Source organism: Acomys minous, assembly GCF_964271855.1.
Source record: "Acomys minous genome assembly, chromosome: 14".
In the NCBI taxonomy this organism is placed as follows: domain Eukaryota; kingdom Metazoa; phylum Chordata; class Mammalia; order Rodentia; family Muridae; genus Acomys; species Acomys minous.
In genome coordinates, this window is record NC_140496.1 from 55772121 (window position 1) to 55792644 (window position 20524).

General features: G+C 47.3%; 1 protein-coding gene across 2 annotated transcripts in view; it reads left to right on the forward strand.

Annotated features, from left to right (window-relative positions):
* Positions 1–20524, forward strand: part of NOTCH2 (notch receptor 2) — a 140733-nt gene that overhangs the window by 92575 nt on the left and 27634 nt on the right. The window contains exons 10-17 of one of the 2 annotated variants that reach the window (XM_084756815.1): positions 134–247; positions 2913–3146; positions 6234–6344; positions 10705–10897; positions 12351–12496; positions 14658–14771; positions 16119–16238; positions 16602–16754. In XM_084756815.1, the coding sequence (XP_084612941.1) occupies positions 134–247; positions 2913–3146; positions 6234–6344; positions 10705–10897; positions 12351–12496; positions 14658–14771; positions 16119–16238; positions 16602–16754 (1185 nt within the window). The remainder of the gene's footprint in view (positions 1–133; positions 248–2912; positions 3147–6233; positions 6345–10704; positions 10898–12350; positions 12497–14657; positions 14772–16118; positions 16239–16601; positions 16755–20524) is intronic. The other variant, XM_084756816.1, reaches the window with a different exon arrangement.

Below are 20524 nucleotides of genomic sequence, written 5' to 3' on the forward strand. Positions count from 1 at the left end.
TCACTTGCCGAACATGGAGAGCCGTCTGCTTGGTGACCCCCCTGGCATATGCTCTGCCAATGATTCGGCCCACTGTTTCAGTAGAGGAGGATGGCTTAGTTTTTGATTTGTGTCACCTCGGTGCCTCCTCAAGGTTTCACGGGGCCTGTGTGCCAGATTGACATCGATGACTGCTCCAGCACTCCCTGTCTGAATGGAGCCAAGTGCATCGACCACCCGAACGGCTACGAGTGCCAGTGCGCCACAGGTAAGCGTGCGCTCCATCCCTTGGGAGCTCCCGCTGTCAGCAGGGTGACTGTCTCCCAGTAGCTGCTCAGTGCTCGAGCATAAAGAGAAGTCATTCTAACAGCCACGGCAGGCTCATGCTAGAGAGAGCTTTGGCTGCAGACTTCCTGATGCTCTCACAGTACCTGCCTGTAGCCCCTGCCTCATTCTCACTGCCATAGGGGTTCTACTTAGCTGGTGTCTGTGTGTCTATGGGAAGGGTTTGGGCAGCAGTGAGCTTCTAGCTTCCCTGGCTCCTTGGGAAGAAGAGAATTCTGAAAGAAAGCTCTCTTTCTCACCAAGGCTCTCTGTGTGGTCTGTCTCTTGTCTTCTGAGCCAGGCCTTTATGCAGTGCATAGGCCTTCTGCATCTAGGATGCAAGTGTCCTTGAGAGGCGACTGTGACTGACAACAGAGAGCTCTATCTGGAAGGGTTTGAACCACCTCGTGATTTGATTCTATTTCCCAAGAAGATTTGGCCAAGCAGATATACATTTCTGGGTCTTGAGACCACGTCACACATGCTGTGCAGAAGTACAGGTCATCGATGTGGAGAAGGTCTTGAAACTGTTTAAAAAGGAAATGTCTTCCTTCTTTGACTGAGACAGAAATCATGAGTGGGGGCTGGAGAGATGGCTCAGTGGTTGAGAACACTTGCTGCTCCTGCAGACAATCCAGCACCCACATAGCAGCTCACAACCATCTGTAACTCAAGTTTTAGGGGATCTGATACCTGCTTCTGTCCTCCGGACATCAGACATACGTGGCGCAGATGCATTCACACAGGCAGGCAGACCCTCAGAGCAGAAAATAACAGAGTAAAGTCACAACATGAGTTAGAAAACAGGCTCTTAGCGGATAGGCATTGTGCCTGTGATTTCCCTCAGATTTCAGGAAAGCAAACTTTGTCTCACAGTGGTGCAGAGTCAATGGCCACCGTGGGTGAGGACAGTGCTGAGTGGCCTTTTCTTCTTAGGAACCATTGCCTTTCATGGGGGACACTTCAGCTTTGTCTTCCCCAGCCCTCTTCTATGGAGCATGACTTCTTGGGAGGGAGGTTAAGTCCTAGACCTGATGGGTACCAGGGACAGGAGGGCAGGTGAGATGGCTGCAGGTGCAGGCCTCACGGGTACCAGGGACAGGAGGGCAGGTGAGATGTCTGGTGAGTGCAGGCCTCACAGGTACCAGGGACAGGAGGGCAGGTGAGATGGCTGCAGGTGCAGGCCTCACAGGTACCAGGGACAGGAGGGCAGGTGAGATGGCTGCAGGTGCAGGCCTCACGGGCACCAGGGACAGGAGGGCAGGTGAGATGGCTGCAGGTGCAGGCCTCACGGGCACCAGGGACAGGAGGGCAGGTGAGATGGCTGCAGGTGCAGGCCTCACGGGCACCAGGGACAGGAGGGCAGGTGAGATGGCTGCAGGTGCAGGCCTCACGGGCACCAGGGACAGGAGGGCAGGTGAGATGGCTGCAGGTGCAGGCCTCACGGGTACCAGGGACAGGAGGGCAGGTGAGATGGCTGCGGGTGCAGGCCTCACGGGTACCAGGGACAGGAGGGCAGGTGAGATGGCTGCGGGTGCAGGCCTCACGGGTACCAGGGACAGGAGGGCAGGTGAGATGGCTGCGGGTGCAGGCCTCACGGGTACCAGGGACAGGAGGGCAGGTGAGATGGCTGCGGGTGCAGGCCTCACGGGTACCAGGGACAGGAGGGCAGGTGAGATGGCTGCGGGTGCAGGCCTCACAGGTACCAGGGACAGGAGGGCAGGTGAGATGGCTGCAGGTGCAGGCCTCACGGGCACCAGGGACAGGAGGGCAGGTGAGATGGCTGCGGGTGCAGGCATCACCCCACAAGACTAACACGTAGAGCTGTGGCGTGTACACACCTATACCACCCAATTAAAAGCAGTAAAAGCACAACTTTGCAGGCAAGATGGAATCTTCCACTCCTTACTCCACTGGACACTGTCATGTCCTTCGGCACACCCAAGTGTCCTTGCTGCATTTGACTTTAAGGGATTTTTTTTTTAACTTAAGTAAAATAATACGAAGACTGAGAAAAATATGTAGCCTCATACATTTTCCGATTACATTTGATTTTCAAAACTCAGAAAAAAAAGAATAAATTTAAAAAATGAAAGGAAGGAGAGACCTCCTGGAGCCTCTTAGGAAGAGGTGGGACATGGATCTAGTTCTTTGTCGTGGGGACTCTTATCTCCTTGTCATACAAGTGGTCAGAAGTGCGTCATTCCTTTTCTTTAATGAGCATTTACTTAGAAACTAGTAGCACAGCACTCTTGGAGGGGCTCCGAGACTCCATCTCTGTCTCCAGGGTCAGAATTAGAAGGCAGAATACATAAAACCATAGTCACTGCCTGTGTGTTGGGTTGGGGAAAGGATACTCAGACACAAGCATGCGGGGTGGGGCGGGGGGTGGGGGAGGGAGTGTGGGGCTGAGAAGGCGGCAGTTCGGCCAACCCCATCTTTGAGCCTGAGTTCCCGAGCTCCAATTCTGAATCAAACAGGCAGTTCCCACTGCTCAAGGCCAGCCGTGGAAATTGTTCCCGATATGGGATGTGCCGGGTAAACGGACAGACTGCCTTTGGGTGCAGGTGCAGCATGTTCCCTGGTAAAAAAAAAAATTCCTTCCGCAGGTTTCACTGGCGTGTTGTGTGGGGAGAACATCAACAACTGTGACCCAGACCCGTGCCACCATGGCCGGTGCCAGGATGGGATCGATTCCTATACCTGCGTCTGCAGCCCTGGGTACATGGGGGCCATCTGCAGTGACCAGGTTGATGAATGCTACAGCAGCCCTTGCTTGAACGACGGGCGCTGCATTGACCTGGTAAATGGCTACCAGTGCAACTGCCAGCCCGGAACATCAGGTAGGAAAGTCCCTCTCCGTCCATCCTTCCTCCTTCCCTCCCTCCATCCCTCTCCTCTTGGTCTCTTTTCTGGCATGCTCAGTCTAAAGTGACAGCCTTCTTGCAGCACTGTGTGTGGCAGTGCCTCAGGCACTTCAGGCCAAGTTAAGAGAAGGACATATACTCTGCCTCACACCTTGGTAGATGCAAAGTAGAATGCCAAGGTGCCAGCTCTGTCTCCAGGGCTCCTCGCTGGCTGCCCGAACCTGGAGGGAGGCCACTTGCTAACTGAGAGCCTGCTCTCTCTTATCAGGAGTTTGGGGTCATTTTGTTGGGCAGCAGCATTTCCCAGCTTTCTCTGGATTCCACTGCACCTGTTAGAGGAATGGTGTTGGACACAGCTGTAGCTAGTGGACAGAAACACTGTGTTCGAGATCAAAGGAAAGTGCATTAGTGGAAGATTAGCCAGTGTGAGCCTTTTGGTGCAGTGGACCTGCCAGTACACAGGGTGATTGGCTGGAGACTCATCCTGGACTTAAGGAAGTCGGCCTGTGGAGGGGCAGAGGTAGGGGAGGGAGTAGCTGCCCTGATTTTTTTGTGTTCCTTCAAATCCATTTCTTCAAACTTGTCAAAGGCCCTGGTCTTCATCCAGGGCCTCACACATGCCAAGTTTGAAAACAAAGTCCTTTTTGAATTGCTCAAGCATACGAAAAACATCCCATGCCTTCACAGCTGAGAATGCGGGGGCCCCCTCCCCACATTTAGATAACTCCCTCAAAGGGCTGAATAGAGCTTTGTGAAACCTTCCAAAAGCAATTTGCTTCCGGGCTGGTCCCCAGACATGAGAAATTGCAGTACCGAAAGAAATGTGAGAGATTTACAAGCAGTTGAATAGCTGTCTTTAGAATGGAGGGGCTGTTTTAGGCTTGCCGTCTCCCGCACTGTAACACACATTGCTGGAAACCTGGCGAGTGCTGGGTTGGCAAGAACTTATTTTCCTCTGGGATTATATCCTTGTGCCAGAGTATGTGAGGTAGACTTTCCTTCGGGGGACAGAGGAAGAAGTAATGGTCATGGTGGGCAGCAAGCAGCAGGCAGAGGAAGGCCAGACCCGTTGCTGCAGCTGTCTGGAGAAAGACCAAAGAGCTGCAGGCAGCCACAGAGTTGCTAGTCTGTGTTTAGTGCAAAGGAGCTGGCATGGGCGGGGGACCTGCCTGGAAAATTCATTTAGGAGACATTGTGGAGAGCCTCGTCACCGACACCGAGTAAGACTTTCTGATTCGGGCATCCTGCAGCCTCTGCGGGTAGTTTGATGTTTGGAAGGAATCATTGGGCCTTGTTAACCATGCCTGTGGTTTTCACCGTCTGCATGCTCACAGGGAGAGAGACTCAGAGTCACTGTTGGGACCTTCTTTCATCCGTTCTTTTATGATGACAAACTGTTGAAGTAATTAATTAGTTCCTTTGGGTTTCTTTCAAGTAACCCAAAATGGCTTGATCTAGCAAAAAGTCTCCTTAAGGAAGAAGAAAACAGTAACTCAGACAATTTAGAAATACCAAAGAAGTCTTTTTTTGTTTTGTTTTTTCAAGACAGGGTTTCTCTGTGTAGCCTTGGCTCTCCTGGGCTTGCTCTGTAGGCTAGGCTGGCCTTGAACTCACAGAGATCTGCCTGCCTCTGCCTCCCTGAGTGCTGGGATTAAAGACGTACTCCACTGTGCCTCACTGTCTAGAAACCCCTTATGGACTGTGAGAAACCACAGAGTCACAGACCTTGGGAGAGGACTGCCTGAGCAGGGCCACTACAGCCCTGAAGGTGGACACAACCAGGGCAGGTGTGCCCGTGTAGATGCTTGTGGCCCAGCTTGGTCAGGTGATCATGATCCCAGGGCCTAGAGCTGCACTGGCGTGCTGGGGCTTCGTGGACTGAGGGCTGAAGGCTAGAAGGTACACCCTGTGTACAGGAATGTGGAAGCTTGTGTCTCTGTCATGGTTAGTGAGGTTAGGCTCACCAACACCGGAAGACTGCACGGCATCCTGGACCTAGCATCGGTAATTTTTAGAAAATATTCGATTTACTTACAAATAGTACAGCTTGTGAGTGAATCACCATGGTGATTTTTGGCCTAGAATTACCTGTTTATATTCTTACTATGAGTTTATTTTTATACTTTATACCACAAGGCATTCTGTGGCACCCACAAAACTTTCCTAGGTGTGCTTTATAACTGATGCAATATGAGTATTGCCTTAATTACCATTACATAACCATGGCAACAATAATAATTGATGTGCCACTGCTGTCTAGTTATTCATTCTCTCAAATTCATGTTAACGAAGCCCAACCCCTTACTCATCTGGGGAGCAGGCTGGGAGGCAAGCTGCACAAGATGCCTGCACAGCCTTATCTCAGCTCCCACCGTAACCATCAGGCTTAAGGTGACAGACACAAGTTCAAAGATTTGATTTCAACACTCAAATTTTATTTAAGGTGCAAAATATTAACAATTTTACTAAAACATGAGAAGTTTATTTCCTTCACTTAATATTTGCTAAATATTCAAGGCTAATTAGCCTTGATTTATGTGTCAGGCTTTTGTTCTGTTTTGTTTTGTTTTTATTGAAAATGGGATTCTGTGTAGAACACTGTTTCAGCTCACAGTTGAAGCCATGGCGGCTCCTCCTGGCTATGATGGTCTCTCAGTCTGAGGGCTGAGAGTTAACACGTTGTAAAGTGACAGATGGTAACGTCTTCACCGAAGCCATTCTTAGGTGAAGCAGGCGCATGTGTGGCTGCGCGTGTGTAGATATGAGTACGCAGTTAGGCCCTGCTGCCTGGACCCTGGCTAAGATGCTGACAGTTTTGCCTATGTTGCTTTTGTGCCGTTACCATGACAACAGAGTAGAAGAGACGAGTCATGACTAAGTATGAGTAAACCAGTCCTCTTGGCTTCTCAGTCCTGGATTCTGTGGACTGTACTTGGCGGAGCACTGCAGAGTTCTGGGAGGCCTGCCTGCATGCCCTTCAGATGTCTTGCTGTGTAGAAGCACAGGCGGAAGTGCTGTCATTCCTGTGGTGATATGGAATCGTTTCTCTGGGTCTCTTTACAGGCCTTAATTGTGAAATTAATTTTGATGACTGTGCCAGCAACCCTTGTGTGCACGGAGCCTGTGTGGATGGCATCAATCATTACAGTTGTGTCTGCTCCCCAGGATTCACAGGTAATGCTCCTTGCATTTGGATGGGGCCTCTGTTAGCCCCATCCAGCTGGGGAAAGGGCCCCTAAGTGAAAATCACTTTTCCACCTGTTTCCTGTTTCTCATTGTCTCTGGAAGGTTTGCGATCTGTTTCTGTACTTCTCTGAACCAATTTTCTGTTTCCAGACTTTTCCTAAGTGGAAACACAGCATTTGCCTTAGCGTTTCAGGCCACGTGTTTCTTGCTCCTTGAGAATTCCTAGCAGAGTGTAACTCCCCGTCACTGTACTTGAGCTAATGTTTCCCTCCAGGCAGCGGCCAGTGCCTTCTGTAGAGCCATGCCCAAGGTAAACGTGCATGAAAACACTGACTGATTGTCCTGGGGCTTGCCTCTTCGGGGAGCCTGTTTGGGGTGAGCATCATTTGAGGAGACCACCCTAAGTTGGCTGGAATGAGCAAGATCTTTCTGCCCATGAAAAGAAAGCAAATTAAAATAATACTGCACTGTAACCCCTCCTTAGGTAGGAACCTCTAGAGAATTTGTACATGTGCCCACAGCTGAAGCGCAAGGCACACACGCTCTTCTGTTTCCTCATTAACACTTGCTTTGTCATTTACTTCCTAGTAAAGTTGCTGTAGCAGCTCCAGAGGGAGCCGTGCCTCACTGACACCTAAGTACAGCCAAGGCCCCACCATACACTGTATTCTGTTATTTCTGCACATGACTGCACACATGCAGGCACATGTAATTTCACCGTTCAGTAGCTGCCATGCTCCCCAGGTGAGCAGCCCACTTCAGTGCTTTTGGCAGAGCCTAAGGACAGCCCGCCAGGGGAAGAGACTGCCTGCCACTCACTAGCTGGGAGCTCGGTTTCTCTCTGCCGGTGCTATGACCATGCCACCTGGCAGGGACGGTTGTGGCTTCAGTGGATCATAGTTCTTCCTGACCACTGAGAAGCCAGTGTGGTGAAGGCTTCGTGCTGCCACCCTCAGAGGTAGCCCGGTGACGTTGGGCCTCCTGAAAGCAGCGTAGTTATCGTGTGACAGGAGGAGAATTGCCTGCTTTGTTTGAAGGACTCACTCTGAGGCAGGCTCCAAGTTGCTTGTTCCTCTCGCTTAGTTGCCACAGCTGCTGGTTCCTGTGGTACTGAGGAGAGGCCAGAGAGCACAGAGGCAGGGTGATGTTCCCAGTGCCCTGCAGCCAGGGTCCTGCCCCCGCAGCCCAGGTTCCTTCCCACTGCACGGCCAAGAGGAAGCCACTTGTGGTTTCCTTTGGGATTTATGTAAGGCTTCTCACTGGACTTAGTTTTTTAAATGTCAGTGAATCTTTTTCTCTCTGTTTTTAACATTCAGCAAATCAACAGGGTCAAAGAGGGGAGCACATAGGCTAAAAATATTTTAAAATAAACATAAGGTGTAGCATGAAACCACATAACCCAGAGATGGAATGTTTTGGTTGCTGGGTGGTGCCTTCTTCTTGGGAACTCTTTTCTGACCCAAGAGGTTATTTTGTAAATCTGTTGCTGGAAATGTCCCTAGATTCATGAGCCACAACTGGGAGGCATTTGGGGTTTTTTCCTTCTATTTTATTTTAATAATTCCCCGTATCATTTTCATAGGAGCCTTAGCAGACCCGAGGGAGGCTTCTGTCTTCCTTAAGGCCGGTCTCTTTTCTCCCAGGAGCTCTGATACTCTGGTTAGGTGGGGACGGTCAGGCAACAGGCAGCATGTGATCCTATAAACGCCTTCTCGTTCCCAGAGCTGCACGTGGTGTTGGGGTGACAGGCGGGGTGGGGGGGGCAGGGCCCCATAGTACTAGTTATTCTGGATGCTCATCAGGATGCTCACAAGTGCAAGGCCTGCCTGGACCACACACTGAATTCAAGGGAGCGGGGCAAGGTAGTAAAGCCGTGTTTCAAAAGGAAAAGTAAAAATAGTACTTACAGCACAGTAGTGGAGTGCTTGCCTGGCATGCATGGGGCCCTGGGTTCAATTTCAAATACCAAAAAAACCCAAACAGACAAAACTCCCAAAAAAGTAACACAAGCAAACCAAACCCTAAAAACAGTTTTCTAGAAAACAAACAAAAACCCCAAACCTCTCCCAGATCCACCATCTTCCTTTATTCTCTTAAGCATCCATACAGGAGTTCTGTTCTCAGTTAACAAATGTGGTCCAGGCATGGATGGAGGCTGAAGAAACGGTGAGCTACAGCGTGCATGCTCCTCCCAGGGGCCAGGGACCTCTGTCTCATCCTTCCGCAGCAGTTAGCCCAGAAGAAATTGTCAGTACACACTGGCAAATGAACAGACCTCTTCTGTTTCCAGCCTAGAGCTGGAAGTCCATACTGCAGCATGCTTTTGTCCACTATACATCAATTAATTTGATGTAAACAGTAAGAACCAGACAATAAATTCTCATGTTGATCATCACTGAGCCCCACAAGGCGCACAGCTGGCGCTAGCCATTTCTGAAATGCAGTGGACACTGGATGAGGGCAGAACACTGCAGAGGCTGCTGCTAATCCACACAGCAGACTGTGGAAGTGGGGACCTGTGCTAACTCCCATCCAATTGGCTTAAAAGTTTATTCTGGAAACTACTTACATGCAAGTGAGGGACTAGCTCAGTGGTAGGGTGCTGGCAGATTCCCAGTTTTATCCCCAGCACCACAAGAAAAAGAAAGGAAGGAAGAAAATGTAGGTTAAAAAAAAATGAAGTGGTCATGCTGAACACTTGGAAGACTGAGGCAAGACATACAGAGGAAAATGGCAACTATCCCAGACTGTGGGTCTTTACCACAGGAGCCACCAGTAATGGTTCAGAGTGCACAGGAGGCTGGCTGCTGGCTAATTCCTTATTTTAAAGGGTGTGTCTCTTTCATTTGGAACTTCCTGAACTAAATAAATAGTGTTACTCTTTCTTAAACTAATTTAAGAAAACACTTTCCAACTGATTCAGAACATTGTATTCTTTGAGGTTGATAGAATCCTTCACAGGGGTTGCTAGATTTCACTCACAGCACTGTAGATAAAAATTCAATTTCATAGCATTTCAAAATGCTATGTCGGGAGACAGAGGCAGGAGGTTCGCTGTGAGTTCGAGACCAGCCTGGTCTACAAAGCAAGTCAAGAACAGCCAAGGCTACACAGAGAAACCCTCTTTCAAACAACAACAACAACAAAAAATGTTAACTCAACTACTGGAAATGTGACAAGGCATTTGAATCCTTAGTCCGATAGACTTTTATACAGCTTAAGGCAATGGTGATGGAGGCTCCAGCAGACAGACCTTTAAAGTTCAGTCCTGAGAGTGTTCTGGCAAAAGACCGTTTCCACTTTGATTTCCTGCATTGCCAGCCCCTATATTTTTAGAGGGTCTAGTGTCTGAACCACATAAACTATTTGAAGTGTGGTTGTTAGGCCTAAGCAGTCCCAGTCTGTGGCAAGAGAGTCTAGAAATCTCTCACTGTTTTAAGAAAAGATTATTTACTTTTTTGTCGGTGCCTGTGGAGCCCAGAAAACGACATTGGATTCCACGAGCTGGAGTGGCAGGTACTTGAGAGCCAGCTAACATGGATGCTGGGAACTGAGCTCTGGTCCTCAGGATGAGCACTGTAAGCATTCTTAACCACTGAGTCATCTCTCAACCCTGGAAACCACATTTATTTATTTATTTTTTGGTTTCTTGAGACAGGGTTTCTCTGTGTAGCCTTGACTATCCTGGACTTGCTTTGTAGACCAGGCTGGCCCTAAACTCACAGCGATCTGCCTGCCTCTGCCTCCCAAGTGCTGGCATTAAAGACATCCGCAACTACCACCTGGCTCTGGAAACCACATTTTAAAGAGACTTTGTACATTAAAGTTTGAAAACCACTGGTCTAGCCCCAGTGTCATTGAAGTGTTTTCTCAGTTATTGGAGGACTGTCAACCTCTCCTTACGGACTGCTCACCAGTATAGCTGTTCTCCCACTTAACTGTGACTTATCATAGATAGAAATGTAAAAAGTTGACTGAGTAAAGCCAACAGAACACAGCTCCGCATGCACACACAGCTGCACCAGGAGGGGTAGCTGTCTCCAGTGATGTTTGATGTTCTCCTTAATGCTTGTAAAGTTCTGGATTTCTAAGCTAGAAGCAGTGCACCTTTGAGTGCTGCACTTGAGTGCTGGTGGTGTTAAGTAACTTGGCTTCCTCATTAACTGCATCTGCTCCCATGCCTTCCTTGCATGGCATGCTTCTCCGTGGTAGTCCTTGAACCTTGACCTTAGTGTTGTGGGCATGTAGAGCCTGCCTCAGTGAAGAGTGTCTGTGTTTGTGTCTCATCCTTCTAACCCCGTTCCCTGAGAATTTAACTTTGAGTAACACTGCCCCTTTCCCCTTCCAGGGCAGAGATGCAACACTGACATTGATGAGTGCGCCTCCAATCCCTGTCGCAAGGGCGCAACGTGCATAGATGATGTGAATAGCTTCCGTTGTCTCTGCCCCGAGGGACCCCATCATCCCAGCTGCTACTCCCAGGTGAACGAGTGCTTGAGCAATCCTTGCATCCATGGAAACTGCACTGGAGGCCTCAGTGGGTGAGTAGCTGCCATGTGCTAGTAGCTTCTCATTGTCCTGCATGCAATAGCTGCATATACGAGCTCCTAGCTCCTAATTGGCCTAGTGGAACAATTGGGTTCTTAAAACCAGCTGAAGGAAGTGCTAGCACAATAGCTTGAATCTGCCGATTGGGGACTTGACTTGATACTTAGGTGAAGGTTTTGATGGCCTGTGTTAAAGTCTTCCAAATTACTGATTTGTCTATAGAAGCTGGCCAGCCCATCTTCTCGGACTGAGAACTCACTTCAGAAATAAAGAAGACTGTCTCCTTAAGTAATTGATGAGGACCGCATGGGGAGGTCCAGGAAGTTCATGAATCTAGCAATTGTGGTTTACATTACAGGATTGAGATCTGAAGGGCGTTGTGTTCTAGATTGACACCCCTCACACACATAACACAGCCTATCCCTCTTCTGTCACGGTGCCTGTGGACCCCGAGGTAGAAGTGGCTCAGCTGACTTTAGACGTAGCTGTGATAGTGCATTTGCAGCTTGCGTGCCCTCGGAAGTGTGCGGCATGTGATGGTTTTAGAACGAGAGTGCCTTAGATGCCATGAGATGCTGTATACTCTTGTCGTAAGGCAGCAAGGGCTGACTTCTCAAACCTCAAAGAATGGAGACCGTGTTAGAATTGTGGTTTGTTTGGTTTTTAGTAGTTTAACTTGCATTTCTGATCCAGAACGTGACAATCTTCAAAACACCCCTCCGCAGCTCTCTCCTCCCCAACTCTTTCTCCCCATCTTCCGAGCTCCGCAGCTCCTCTTCTCTGACTGATCTGATACCACATTAAAATGCTAATGACATCCAAGTCAGATGTCATATGCATTTCAGAGATCTTCAGCTTTTGGCCTTTTCTTGCTCCACATCATCTTTTCAGAGGCAGAGCTTTGATCCAAAGGAAATGAGATTGGCCTAGGACTTGAATCAGTCCTCAGCAAGCTCGACTATCTCTGCTGCTAGCTTATTTTCGGATGTCTGTTTGTACCAGAGATTCTGAGCTTTGTCCATTTAGTGTTTCCTTTAGATTGGCCCAGCGTTTTTGACAAATCACTGCTTACGTTTGAAAGTCACCAACTTCCTGGTGAGCCAGGAAGCACCACATAGGTGTCTCTACTGAACATGCTGATGGATTCATGACTCTCACCATGGGAAAGGAGACACCAGTATAGATCCCTAGGAAAATAGAAATGAGCTAATGCCTGGAATCTATGTACTATTGAGGCTGAAGCAGGAGGATTACCATGAGTTTGAGGCACAACTTGACCACATAGTAAGTTCTGGGCCAGCATAGGCAGCAGAGTGAGACCCTGTCCCCAAATTACCAGGCAAAACAAAAAGAATGGCAAAACTACCTCACACATATCTCTTGTGTGTCTCTTATGCCTCAGTTGTACCTTTGTACCCCCATAGTAAAAACTCTATCTTCTTACAGCTATAAGTGCCTCTGTGATGCAGGCTGGGTCGGCAACAACTGCGAAGTGGATAAAAATGAGTGCCTTTCTAACCCGTGCCAGAATGGAGGGACGTGTAACAACCTGGTGAACGGCTACAGATGCTCATGCAAGAAGGGCTTCAAAGGTGAGGCCCTGCGGCTCAGCTCTTTCCACCTGCTCTTTGCCTGTCTTCACCTTGTTGTGCACCTTCCCTCTTCTTTGTTTCCATTTCTTTTTGTTGCTGTAGTTTATTTGTACAGTGAACACACTGAGCAGTTAGTATTTCCGAGACACTTGGGGAATAAAAACTCAAATAGATCTCATTCTACCAGAGAGGTAAACTTTTGGCACACTAATACTTAAACTGAACAGTTAGGATGCCACCGAGGGGCTGGCAAGACGGCTCTGTGGGTAAAGGTACATGCTGCCTGAAAACCTGAAGTTTGGGTGTCTAATTGTTAGCTTCTTGGCCAAAGCTTGATTCTATACTTAGTCCGATAGCTTCTTGGAAGTGGAGTGGAAATGCTGGGCTTTCTGTCGCCAGATCCTGGGGTGTGTTCAGGATCTTCCCAGCAAGTTCTTGCACAGGAGCTATTCTGGATACTTAGTTTCCTGTGGTCTTCTGTGAAAATACATAGCAAAGGAGCATGTCTCAGCATTATTTTGTCATCAGTTTTCCTTGTGTTGGGCTATTTGACACTTCAGTGTGTTTTAGAATTGCTCAATTTGATTACATTTTGAGTATCCTACCCAAACTCCAAATGTAGAGTATTCCAAGGTCAGGAACTTTTTGAACATCAACGTGAAATGAAACTTCATGAAGCTTTATTCTGTGTGCAATATTACTCTAACATACTGTATTAAAGTACTCCAGGTTATGTGTAAAAGATGTGTTGGAGATATGATATCCCTCAAATAGCTCCTTATCTATTGGTAAGAATCTCCACTCTATCCCACCCTTTAAAAAAAACAAAAAACAAAAAACAAAGCAAAAACAAAAAGAAGACAACCACCCAAACGCTTCTGATGTTGTCTTAGTTAAGGTTACTATTACTGTGATGAAACACCATGACTAAATGCAAAGTTGGAGAGGAAAGGGTTTATTTGGCTCACACTTCCACATCACTGTCCGTCATTGAAGGAAGTCAGGACAGGAATTCAAACATGGCAGGAACCTGGAGGCAGGAGCTGATGCAGAGGCCATGTAGGAGTGCTGCTTACTGGCTTGTTCCCTATGGCTGCCTCAGCCTGCTTTCCTATAGACCCCAGGGCCACAAGCCCAGAGGTTGCACTAGCCACAGTGCGCTGGACTCTCTGTCATCAGTCAGTAATTAAGAAAACTATCTACAGGCTTGCCTACAGCCAGATCTTATAGGCATTTTCTTTTATTGAGGTTCCTGTCTCTCAGTTGACTTTAGCGTATGTCAAGGTGACATAACGGTCTAGGACAGAGACCAAGTATTTCAGAGAAAGAATACGCAGATGATACCAGACAAGTTTAGGAGTATCAGCTTTAGACACTGATGTTCTGATATACTGTATTACATTTGCCAAGAAACTTGTAGGTTCAAAAGCACTTTATTTTTTTTTCTTTTTCTTTTTTTAAAATCTCATTGGAACTTACTTATCAGTGATCAAAAGGAAAATAAGAATATAAAATCAAGCCTGTTTGTTCAGTGAGCTGTAAACACCGTCGAGTCCAAGCTTCTGTCTCCCTACGCCCCTGTCTCACCGTGCTCTGGCTTCTCCATTTTTAAGAGGCTGTGTTTGACCATATTGAAAGTGCAGAGGTGGGCAGGATCTGGCACTGCCCTAGTTCCACTTATCCTTACTGTTTCCCTTTTCTTTCATCTTTTAGAAGGAATGAATTTACTGCTTTGAAATAGGAGACCTATTTTCAAGGCGTCAGGACATAGCTTACTGATAGCCGGCAGTGCACTGGTGGACGAGTGGGCACATTTCCGTGGTTTTCCTCGGGAGTTTCCCCATTTTCTGACCAGAAACTTCCTGCTAAAGGGCCCGTGTTTAGACAGAGCAGCATGCTTTCAGCCATAGTGACTTCTTGGTTCATTATGAAGAGTCCACTTATATTTGGAGGTGTACTAGGCCTTCAGGCAGTTCCTCCCTGCCTTGACTGACCAGTGGCTGACTGCGTATCAGAGACTCAGAGCTAAAATGAATGAGCAGCTGCTCCCGTGACCCAAAGATATGAGTGTCACCCACGTCACCACCCACTAGGAAAACTGGTCAGGAGCTGAGGTAATAAGAGGCTGACTTCCAATGTGTACATGCTTTCCCCTTCACAGGCTACAACTGCCAAGTGAATATTGATGAATGTGCCTCAAACCCATGTCTGAACCAAGGCACCTGCTTTGATGACATTAGTGGCTACACTTGCCACTGTGTGCTGCCTTACACAGGTGGGTACCGCAGGCGGCCGTGGGGCCAGAGGGGCGAGGTGCCCTGTGGCAGGCAGTACAAAACCCCGAGGTGCAGTCGCTGCCCTGAGGATTCAGTCTCTGGGGTCGCTCATGGCCACACAGGCTACATCTTGAGCTTTGAGGAAACATGGTCATGAGGAAGCAGCTTGCTTTATGCTTTTTGGTGTTTGTGGTGATTTCTTCATTCATTTTTATGGGCTGAGGAATTATGCCAGGACCGTATACCTCCTAGGCAAGGACTCTGCAGCTGACCTAGCTGTAGGGTTTAGGTTCTTTTTTAAGTTATATATGGATAGAACCTGGTGCCTAGTTGGCCCAGCAGTATCTATCCTTTTGACATCGTGGCACAGTATTGTGGAGAAATTCATAGTAATGTGCTTTTCTTTCTGAATACGAAATGTTAGGGTGACTGTTAAAGTTGATTTTGTTTGGAAACAACTGAGTGGACCTGTGAGGCACCTCTGGGGGTGAAGGCACTTGTCACCAACCCCGAGGGCTGAAGGGTTACTTAAGTTCATCTTCTGAAAGCTAATGTGATTTTAAAGCGTACCTCGATCCTCCTTTCAATGAAATCAGTTTATTTCTTTCATTTTTCTAAGTTTGCATTTAATATACTAAGGCAGAAAGCATTTCATAAATGGGCAGATATCAGCATCCCATTTGTATAAGTAGTCATTGCCTGGCAATAGCTGCCTCGCCGTGAGAGGCCAAGCTGAGTCTCCCCTGTGGAGAGCAGAACAGTCTTACTGGATTGGGGCAGGTGTCCAAATCTCTGTGGCCAGCCCTAGTGGCAACTGCGGAGGTGGCGGCCTGCAGAGGCTGAGGGGTCACTCGGTGCTAGTAAGGACTTAGAATGCATTTCTCCCACTTAACCCACCGAAGTCCTCCCTAAAGACATGCTACCCTAATTTTCCTATTGCTTATGAAAAAGGTTCAGAGAGAGAAATGAGCTGCTCAATGTCACTAGGTTAGCTACGTTAGGCCAATATTGAAAGGAGCAGTTGTCTCTCAGACCCCAGTGGTTCTCAACCTACGGGTAGCATGTATATCAGATATCCTGCATATCAAATATTTACAGTATGATTCATAACAGCAGCAACATTACAGTTAATATGTAGCAACAAGAATAATTTTATGGCTGGGGGTCACTCCAACAGGAGGAGCTGCATTAAAAGGTCGCAGCATTAGGAAGGTTGAGAACCGCTGACCTCGTGTCTCTTGGCCGCTGCCGTAGGCTGAGATTCTGAGCACACCTGGATTTACAGTCTCAGGACGCTGTCTTTTCCTTACTTGATTCTTTGTCACAGGCTGTCATTTGCTTTTCAGGCAAGAACTGTCAAACAGTGTTGGCTCCCTGTTCCCCAAACCCTTGTGAGAATTCTGCCGTTTGTAAAGAGGCTTCCAATTTCGAAAGTTTCACCTGCTTGTGTGCTCCTGGCTGGCAAGGTAATGGTGCCGATGCATTCTGGACTTTAAATAAAGCGATCAGGCCCTCAGATGACATGTGGGGTGACACGGGAGGCTGGAGGCTGCTGGACACACAGGAGCTCCTAACACCTTCCCAGATTTCATTTTTGCAGTCCTTAAGAGGCTGGCACACTCCAACCAAAGAGTTTTCAAGCTATGAATAGCAGTTGGGAGGAATTTCTTAGGGACACAGAGGCCCTTCTGGGACCTCCTGCATCAGACCAGTCAGATGGCCTGTCTGTTGAGGAGCCTCATCTTGCTTGTGCTAAGCTCACACACCCCTCCTTGATTCCTGGGGGATCATCTTCCAAGGACTGGCTGTTCATTGTCCTTTGTCTCCAGGTCAGCGCTGTACAGTCGACATTGATGAGTGTGTCTCCAAGCCATGTATGAACCACGGCCTCTGCCATAACACTCAGGGCAGCTACATGTGTGAGTGTCCTCCTGGCTTCAGTGGGATGGACTGTGAGGAGGACATCGACGACTGCTTTGCCAGTGAGTACACCCACCCCTGAGCCCCCCAGGGAGAACGCTCACGGGGCGGGGCGGCAGGAGGGAGTGCAGTGTAGGCCGTGCCTCTCGCACTGACGGCAGTGTACCAGGCTACTCTGGTAGTTTTAAATCTTCCTTTTTGGAGCGACTGCCATTTGAAAGTAATAGAATCTGTTTTGAGCATTTCTCTCCATCTTAAACACTGACAAGGTAGGGACAATGCTATGGTAGCTTTGTGAGAACACAGATTTTTAAAGGGCAGTAAATACAAAAAACTCAAGTATTTTAGTTGTAGAGTTCATCAGGTTTTGGCAAAAGCCAAGAGCATCAGCCGTGGTGAGCGCTTTGTTCCTCTAAAAGCTGCACTGAACTGCTCCTTCCTTCTACGTCCTTGTCCCTTGCCACCACGGACCCACTTATGTCACCATAGGTAAATTAATAGCTTTAAGCACTTCACATAGTCCGCAGCTGTCTCAGCTTGCTCTTGTCAGAACAGCGTTTCGGGCTGGTTTGTGCTGTTTTCCCCACTGGCTGCTTCTGTTTGTTGATGACAGTTTCCATTCTGGCTGTGCACGCTGAGTATGCTCAGTCTTCAGTGAGTTCGGAGCCCAGGCCTTTTGGTTTTAGAAGGTTCACATCTTGGGCCTGTGACCCAAGTGGAAGCATGACGCCCTCTCATGTTTTCATATGTATCTCACATGCACAGCCTGAAGGTAGCTGGTGCGATTCTTTCAACACATATGTATGTGGACTGTGGTATAAATTTTATTTGTTCTTGTAGCTTGATGTTGACCCTCAAGGAGTTTCAGATTTTGGAGACCTTTGTATTTTAGATTTTTGAATGATTTTTACCTGTGTTGTTTATTTGTTTGCTTTTCTGGTTTTTAGGTATTATAGATGAGAGGTATTACAATGAGAGCATAAAAATGGGGCTTCGTTCTCTGAAATAAACCCAGGTGTAGAATGAGTCATGCAGTACCTGCATGTCCTGCCAATAAATCACAACAATATTTTCTAAGGTGCTTGAACCATTTTCATTCTTACCAGGACAATACAGAGGTGCCGCTTGCTCTCCACATCTGCAAACACTTGACGCAAATCAGTAGCTCTAGCTCCCCTCTGTGTGCACACTGCGACATGTTGGTGTCAACTTTCGTCAGCGGTATTGACCACCTTTGCCCATGGAGTTTAAGTCTTTTGTATGTTAGAAAAATGTTTGTTGGGTTATTTGTGTTATTATTTAGTTCATTGTATTCTAGATTTAAGTCCACTGTGAGGTGTTTGCTTTACAGCTATTTCAAAACACATTATTTTTCTTTCAAAGGGAAAGATGACACCGTGTTTGATCTTTTTTTTTTTGTAGTCTATGGTTCACATACCCAAAGCCCTTCAAGCTTGCCTCTGTTTCTTCAGAGTCACATGCTTTCTGCTCTTTCTTCTTGAAGATGTTGTATATAACTGACGTATACTCCTTCCAAACAGTGAGATATGGAATCTTTTTTAAAAATTCTTGCCAAGTTTTTAACCTTTTTAAAAATTAATCTTTTAAAAAAATTAAGTTATTTATTTACCTTAGATACCAATCACAGCTAACCCTCCCCCTTTCCCTCCAGTCCCTCCCTCTCACCTCCCCCCTCACCCCCCACCCTCATCTATCCCTTTTCCCCAACTCCTCGGAAAAGGGGAGACCTCCCGTGGATATCAATCAGCCTTGGCATATCAAGTTACAGTAGGACTCGGCACAACTTCTTTAACTGAGCCTGGACAAGGCAGCCAAGTTATGGGAAAGGGATCCAAAGGCAGGCAAGGTAGTCAGAGACAGCCCCAGAGACAGCGGAAGCTTTAGGAGTCCCGCATGAAGACCCAGCTGCACAATTGCTGCACATGTGTAGGGGGCCTAGGTCTGTCCCATGCATGCTGTCTGGTGGGCAGTTCAGTCTGTTAGCTCCTGTGGGCCCAGGTTAGTTGAGTCTATAGGTTTTCATGTGGTGTCCTTGACTCCTCTGGCTCTTTCAGTCCTTTCTTCCTCTCTTCCACAGGATTCCCCAAGCTCCACTTACTAATTGGCTGTGGGTCTCTGCATCAGTTTCCATCCGTTGTTGAATGACGCCTCTCTGGTGATATTTATGCTAGACTCCTTCCTATCTGCAAGCATAGCAGAATATCACTAATAGTGCCAGGGGTGGGCTCTCTTCCATGGTCTGGGTTTCAAGCTAGGCCAGTCATTGGTTGATCTTTCTCAGAGATGCAGCCACCCCACCCCCACCCCCGCCCCCACCCCCATCCAGTAGTCTGTCCCGGTACTCTCTCTTTCTGAGTCTTTTTGAGTCTTAACTTTTTGATTAGTTTAGTTTAGTTTGGATTGCGCTTTGGTGAAACGTATTTCAAAGATTCTGTCTGTCCTAGTTAGGTTTCCAGTGCTCTGATAAACACTGTGACCAAGAGCTACTTGAAGAGAGAAGGGTTTATTTCACCTTACTGCTTAGAGTGCATCACTGAGGGAAGTCAGGGCAGGAGCTGGAGCAGAGGCTGCGGATGGGTGCCGCCTACTGGCTGCTTCCTCATAGAACCCAGGAACCACAGTGAGCAATCCTTAATAAAGAAAACACCTCCACAGGCTTGCCTACAGACCAGTCTGGTAGTGACATTTTTCTCAGTTGATGTTCCCTCTTCCCGGACGCTAGTTTGTATTGAGTTGGCCGACCAAAAACCAAATGGAAACAAACCTGACACATTATCTGACTGTTTTCGTATTTTCTGATATAGATTCACTAATACTAAGTCTTATTTTACTCGTAAGCTGTAAGGTGTGTGATAAATTTCCTTCCCACATGTGGTACTGGCCATTTCTCCCTTTTCTCTTAGAGAAGAGTCTCTGTCTGGATAGAACTCACTGTCTCACTCTTGTAGCTCAGGCTGACCTGGCTCTCACTCTGCAGCCCATGCTGGCCTTGAACTCATAGCAGATTCCTGCCTCACCATTTCAAGTATTGGGATTACAGTGTGCACCCCTAAACCTGGCTCTTTCCTTCTTGAAGATATGTTGGGGTGTGTTAAATGATCCTCTGGTAAAGCAGGGCCCATTTGACCCTTCGGTTCAGTGCTTAAGTTTTCATTTCACATTAGTGGCAGATTCTGCAATTATAACTTCATGTCCTGCAAGCCAACAGCTATATCATGGTTTTCTTGTTCTAACTTTTATTCCATTAGGTTGTGCAAGGCCCTGGCATGATTATAACTCAAAATCTGTTGACATTACTGTGAGGGGAAGGGTTCTAAGATTAACTGTGTGATTTTAAAAATAATTTTAGAAAAATACTTTGTGTCCTGAGGCTACCTAAAAGTAAGAAAGTAAGTAAGTAAATAAATAAATAAATAAATAAGAATAAAGTAGTAGAGATGCACAAGAGGGTGATTGATTCACTCTTCCTGCAACAGACTGAAAATATATTCTGCTCCCTCAGCCTCCACAAACACATTTTGAAAACTGCTGGCTAATATTTCCAATGATGTATGGGTTACGTCACATAATTGAGTTACATATATGGTAGAGGACCAATGGAAGTTTTCTGACTATTAATTTTATAAAATAGTGTCACTATAGTTTAAATTGATCTCCATTGTCAAGCAGATTAAAAACACCTCAGGCAGCTGTTAACGGATTCACTTTTCATGATAGGGTGTCATGTCAAAGTAAATGTCGAGAGGTTAAACATGAAAGTTGGAGCTGTGCGTCACAGGGCGCGGCCTGGCCAGCGTCATTTGCCCTCACA